Genomic DNA, 6,652 nt, shown 5'->3' on the forward strand with positions numbered 1-6,652 from the left:
CGTCAACATGGTGGGTGAGGTGGCTTTGTGAGAGCATCTAGTGGCTGCGCCGCGGCTCGCTGACACTAACAGCATGGCTCTGTACCATGCTGACCCGGAATTTGAGGAGGAGCAGCCCGCCATCGACTACTCATTCGAGTCCCTCCGAGAGGACGAGGAGAAAAGGGAGGAAATACAACCTCCTCCGGCTTCGCCTCCGCCTCCTGCATGCCATGACGTGGAGGAGTTGTGAACGGTGGGCACGCTTCTTGATGTTCGCATGATATTTTCTTTGCTTCCTCCCGATGAGCGAGGGGAGATCCTAGCGTTGCGAACCAACCTCCTGCATCCGACGTCGTGGAGGCCTCCAACTCCGGAGGACGTCATCATCATCTCGGATGACAGTGCATAGAAGGCCCGGCGGTAGCAGTTGCGACGAAGACAGCCCGTTAGGGTGGAATCAGACTCACTGTTTAGTTTTAATTAGATTTTTTTGTGATTTGATTATTTGAACAGTGTTATTCAAATCTGTGTAATATATGGATACGAACTAGTTTAATATTAATGTTTAAGTAAGATTTATTTTAATTAATGTGTTAACTCAATTTGTGTAGCTGAATGACGCATGACTTCTATTACTGTTGTCCACCATACAGCTTGTGCTACTGATAATTTGTCGGTTAGTGGCATTGCACATTGATACAAGTGATGAGACACGTACGAGTGGCGTTGGGAGCATACGCAGGTAATACCAGCCTAGCACTGGCATCATACTAATGGCGTCGGCATGGGGCGCCACTAACAACATTCTCCGAACACCGCTAGTAGGCATTTTTGCACTAGTGTGGCCCTATTCCCAAATGTTCTCGACAAAAGCACAGGCCCGGATTAATTCCTAGCTCAAGTTTTTCAAAATTATTGGCACTTGCAAAGTGAGAGGACGTTACCAATGTTGTGATTAGGATATTGAAGGGAGGAGATTATGCGGAGGAGATTAACAGGATGTTCATTGTTATTAATCCTAAGGTACAAAAAATACTTCTTTCGCAGTCCTGCCCTATTAGCTTGCTTAGTGTGATTTATAAAGTCGATTCAAAAGTACTCGCAAACTGACTTAAGCAGGTTCTCCCCGAAATTATCTATGAAGAACATCGACCTTTGTGCCAGATAAACTTATTATTGACAGTGTCATTGCCGCCTATGAGTGTTTGAATTGTATGAAAAGAAAGAGGCAAAAAGAATTATCATCATGTGGCGAAGCTAGAAAAAAGAAAAGAAAGGTGCACCATGTACCGGATGTGGCTATGTGCCCCCCGCAGCGATCCCTATCGCAGGGTCAGCCCAGCGACCCTGCCTGCTGACATGACACTGAAGTCACCCATGCATTTCCATTTTTTCCTGTACTTTTTTTGCATTTTTATTCTACTGTTTATATTTCTAATGTTTATATTTTGTACCATAAAAAAATGTTTAAACCATTAGAACTATGTACGTGACATTTTGAAGAAACATTTAAAATTTTGCGACATTAAAAAACATTTATACAATGTAAAAAATGTTTCCGTGGGTTAGAAAATGTTTATTTCCATTACAAATGCACAAATTGAATTTGTAAAAAATAATTACTGTTAATTCAAAAAAGTGTTCACAAACATGCATTTCTAAAAAATGTAAATGATGCAATTGAAAATTTTCCAAAGTGTATCATAAAAATGTTTAATGTGTGCTCTAAAAATGTAAATTGTATACTAAGAAAAAGGGACATGTGTGGAAACAAAGTGAACCAATAAAAAATGCCAAATAAAAAAAATCAAAAACTACCATAGAAAACAAAGAAAACTGAGAACTAAAAAAGGAAACCAAAGTATAACAAAGAAAAAAACCCCAAAAAACAGTTCAAAAAAACCATAGCAAAATGAAGAAAATGAAGAAAAATCCCAAGAAAACCGAAGATAAAACAAAAAATGGAAGAAAAAAATATGAAACCCTAGAAGAACCTACAACGCGCAACGAAGGGAACCTTGCTACTGGGCCGACATGCTAGACATCGCCTGTAGGCAATTCCTATTAGGAACGTTTTTGGGAAGCTTTTATAGATCGGAATGGATTGGTTTTAGAACATTCCATGCACTATATTTTTCTTATTTTGTTTTTAACAGTTTTCATTTGTTTTTATTTTTACATGTTCTCTTTGCTAGTTTTCATTGCTATTTTCCATTTTATTTTAATTTTTTACATTCAATTGTTTCTATTTCTTTTTAATTTTTGAGTACGCTAATTTTTCGTACGTGCAGTGTACATATTTCAAATACATGTCAAACATTTTCTGAAATACATGTTTGAACATTATTTTGATTACCTGTTAAACATTTCTCAGATACACATTAAATTTTTTAAAATACATGTTGAACATTTTTTGAATAGATGTTAAAAAATTTAGATACAGATTGAACATTTCAAAAAAATACTTGATTGTTTCCTCGAAACTCGTCGATCATTTTTTGAATAGACACTATTTTTTTATACACGTAGAAAGTTTTTAAGAAACCTGATGAACAATTTTTTAATACATGTTAAACATATTAAAATGCATGTTGAACATTTTCTGTATATATGTTGAATATTTTTTTAATACATGTGAAATATTTTTTAATGGTGCAAACATTTTTACTTTGGCCAATAATTGTTTACACTGCATGAAAGTCTAATTAAATGCAATTTTCCTTAGAACGAGATTAACATTTTTTACAAATTACATGATCTTTGAACACTCTTTAGTGTGCGGTGAAATTTTTAATTTTTAAGTAAATTAATTTCAGAAAAATATGTATATTTAAAAGTTTCAAAATATAAGCGGAAATAAAAATGAAAAATAAATTACGTAATGCACCGTAGACATGCAGACGGGTTGACGATTACAGAAAACAATGAAATCTGACAATTGTTTTTGCAGGTACGAAATATTACAGTTAACGTGAACAAAAACAAACCTTGCATTTTGTACGAGCTAGGATGGCCCGAGATTTATACTAGCCCAACATTGAAGTTTGTGGAATTCATTCCCTGACTCACCGCCGGTGATCCCTCCAGACTTCGGCTGCCGCATTTTGTAGTGTCAGTTGTTTTTTGAGAGAGAAGTGCATTGTCAGTTTGGCAGCAGAAAAACCGCTGGGGCGAGGGCTGGTGTTTTCCCATGAAAATGGCAGTATCAAGTTGGATGCATGGCTTGATGCATTCCTTCCAAATCAGTAAATTGTCAGCTTTTTTAGGAGTCTCGCATTGCCCCTTCCCTGCCTGACGTTTGTGGAAATTGACCTGAGTTGCACGTTTCCGGAAACAACGTCCAGATTTTCCCTCGAGATAGTCGAACGACACAAGTCGTCGTCTCGTCTCCCTTTGTTAGCTGGTGCCGATCGCTGTCACATGGTTACCCAGCACCGACGATAGTGGATTAGTGGTTGCAACTACCAACTGAATCTTTACGACTAGTTTGCAGTGGCTGTCATTATCTATAGCGTAGAGCTGGATCGATTTGGCGCAGAAAATAGAAACTTCTGGTACGTAGCGTCACTAGAATATAGAGTTGGTTGCTTTTCACATATGTTTCTGACTTTGTTCGGGTATTTGATTTGAAGAAAGAATAAGCTCACTCAGGGCCTAGCCAAACAGAGGGGTAATAAAATGAGAAAAAACTGTCAAGTGCACAAAGACCGCTCCATAGTCAATTGACGTGTGGAAATATAAGCCACATAGACTGATTGGGTTCTGAAGAAACCAAAGGAAAAGAACAAACGTGTTACTTGTGCCCTTACATATATTATACTCAAGTAACGAGCTGTTCTTCCTACTTTGCCAATACAAGAGTCTCTGCAAGTGTTGGCGGAAGCCGGACAGGTAAATTATTTCTCCAGACCGGCTGACCAGCAGCTTTACCTAATCAATCCTGGCCATGGAGGTTGTCATATCTGCAGTTGCAGGTGAACTTGCAAGCCGTTTCATCTCCTTCCTGCTGAACAAGTACCACCCGAAGCCTTCACGCTCGGAAGCAGAAGAGCTGATAGAGAGGTTGCAGCACCTCCTGATGAGAGTAAGCATGGTCGTTGAGGAGGCGGATGCGCGGTACATAACCAACTCTGGGATGTTGTTGCAGCTCAAGATGCTCTCAGAGGCCATGTACAGAGGATACCGCGTCTTGGACACCTCGAGGTACCGAACCCTCCAAGACAGTGCAGGCTTCGATGAGGTTAGCATCAGAGACTCATCTACCAGCAGCATGTATTTAGCAATTCCCCTCAAGCGTTCTCGAACAACAACCGAGAAGGATGACAAGGCCACGTGCCTCGAGTCACTAGGTGCCTTGGAAAGCTTAGAAGTCGCTATTGCTAACATGGCAGAATTTGTTCTGCTTCTGGGTGGATGCGAGCGCATGTCTCGTAGGCCATACGACATCTATCTTTACACCGACAACTTTATGTTCGGCCGGCATGCTGAAAAGCAAAAACTCTTGAGCTTCTTGTTGCAGCACAGACCTGCTGGTGATGCACCAGCCATTCTTCCGATCATAGGTGGTGCCAAAGTTGGGAAGAAAACTTTAGTTGCTCATGTGTGTGGCGACGAAAGGGTTCGCTCGTGCTTCTCTTCTGTTTTGCACTTGAGTGGCGATAGTCTTTTGAGGCATGGAAGGACCATGTCTGGGATGAACATGCTTGTAGTTATTGAGTTTGCTTCTGATGTAAGTGATGATGACTGGAAAAACTTCCACTCATTTCTCATAACAATGGGCAGAGGAAGCCATATCATCATCATAAGTAGAATTCAAAGATTAGCCCGATTTGGATCGGTGAAACCGATTTTTCTAAGTGTTCTATCTTATGATGAGTGGAGGTACCTATTCAAGACACTCGCATTTGGGAGCGCAGACCCGGCAGAGCATCCACGTCTACTAAAAATAGCAGATGAAGTTGCCAAGCAGTTGCACACACAAGGTTCACTTGTTGCAACAAATGCTTATGCAGATTTGTTGAGGAGAAATCTTAATGCTCAGTTTTGGCATTGCATATTGGACAAGGGGATAAGAATGATTAAAAGAAACATCGCCGTGTATGGTGTGCATCCAAGCATGCTTATAGAACAAGGACACCCGGTGGACATAACGGACTTTGCTATGCATCCACTTAGCATGATACCTTATACGATTAATGCTTCAATCAAGAAGGAATCGCCAAGTGTGACATTTGGGGAGTTGCTAGCGGATCCTAGTGTTAGACCGAAAGAAGACTTCATTCTGATTTCATGGGAATCAAGGATACCCCCTCATAATTCATTTGCTAATTTTGTTATGAGTCGTGCTCAGGATACACATGAAGGGAGTACCTTGCCAGGGAGGAAGCGACGAGGTGCGCCAATTTAATTGTGTTTCAGCAACTTGCATAATATAGCCCTCTGTTGTATTTTTTTCCACATGACAAACATAGGTGTTTACGTGTCCGGACACGGTAAAATAATTTTAAGGAGTGATTATACATTCAATTAAATGTATTGGAGATCATAACTTTAAATAAAACCATATGTTGTTTCAGATCCAATGCCCCCCCACCACCACCACCACACACACCCTCCTACCCACCCGCGCGGCACTGTCTAGATAACGAATACCATCATCTCACACAATTGCATTAATCCTGAACCATACACGAAGTTGAGAAAACTTGAATGAAATAAGAAAAAGAATATTTGTTTAAGTGCTGTCTATTAAGGACTCTGAAACTTTGGAACATTCTGAACGAACTATAAATATGAAGCTTGCCAAAACAGGAGAAAAACATTATTCCCTTCACCCCTTTCACTCTAACGGTCAAGAGTGATCAACTCCATCCGGCGGCATGATTGCACTCGTCATTTATCCTTCCTTGTTGTATTTAATTAGCTATTTAAGCCTCTAATGTTAAGTGACAAGGTCGTCTCTAGAAATTTGGGGCCCCGGTGCGAAAAGCAAATGGGACCATATTTTTTTTGCAAAAGCATTATTTCACACAATATTTAGAAATTTGTCAAATATCAATGCAAAAGACGAAAGGCATAACTATATATTCATAATTATTATTCTCCAAGATATCATTTTCAAGTGCTACTGTTGCCAATCCATTGGATCTTTCTTCTGTCAACTGTCATAGTAGAACACAAGTATGATTTCAACAACTTGAGTTTAGAAAAGCTTGTTTGCGCACTTGTAACTGTCATAGGAATGGTTTAATCTGTATGCAATGATACCTTTAGGATAGAAGGGGCGCTTCTTCAAAAACTCAAGAATATCAAGTGGGCTCATATAATTCTTGGGTGATCCATGGATGATGAAAAGTAACTTGCAACACAATTTCAGGTCCAACAACCACTCTTAAGTGCATCATCAAGATAAACAAAAGCGGCCATAAAAAGTAATGCATTGGAACCAAACAAAAATAATATAAATGCATTGCAACTCCATGAATTATAGACTTGTCAAGATAGTAGAATAGAAATAGATTGAGCCTTGATTTTGAACGTTCAACTACCGAAATCTTGGATGCGTTACATTATATTCCCCAAACAATTTTAAAAAGAGAAAAGTATACTTTTCGTCCCTTAATTTTTGGCGAAGTCTAAATTTGGTCCCTCAACTATGAAACCGGACAAC

At 39.4% G+C, this 6,652-nt stretch overlaps 1 protein-coding gene across 1 annotated transcript; it reads left to right on the top strand.

Moving 5' to 3' along the window:
- Window positions 1-3,771: 3,771 nt before the first annotated feature.
- LOC119358600 lies at window positions 3,772-5,410 on the top strand. Its single transcript, XM_037625074.1, has one exon. It carries the CDS (start codon window positions 3,929-3,931, stop codon window positions 5,387-5,389), a length of 1,461 nt encoding a protein of 486 aa, XP_037480971.1. The 5' UTR covers window positions 3,772-3,928; the 3' UTR covers window positions 5,390-5,410.
- The last annotated feature ends 1,242 nt before the right edge of the window (window positions 5,411-6,652 follow it).

Source organism: Triticum dicoccoides, chromosome 2A (assembly GCF_002162155.2).
Source record: "Triticum dicoccoides isolate Atlit2015 ecotype Zavitan chromosome 2A, WEW_v2.0, whole genome shotgun sequence".
Taxonomy (NCBI): Eukaryota; Viridiplantae; Streptophyta; class Magnoliopsida; order Poales; family Poaceae; genus Triticum; species Triticum dicoccoides.

What these genes read in the sequence shown, in the direction of transcription:
- LOC119358600 (XM_037625074.1), top strand. Translation starts at nt 3,929, where the DNA reads ATGGAGGTTGTCATATCTGCAGTTGCAGGTGAACTTGCAAGCCGTTTC.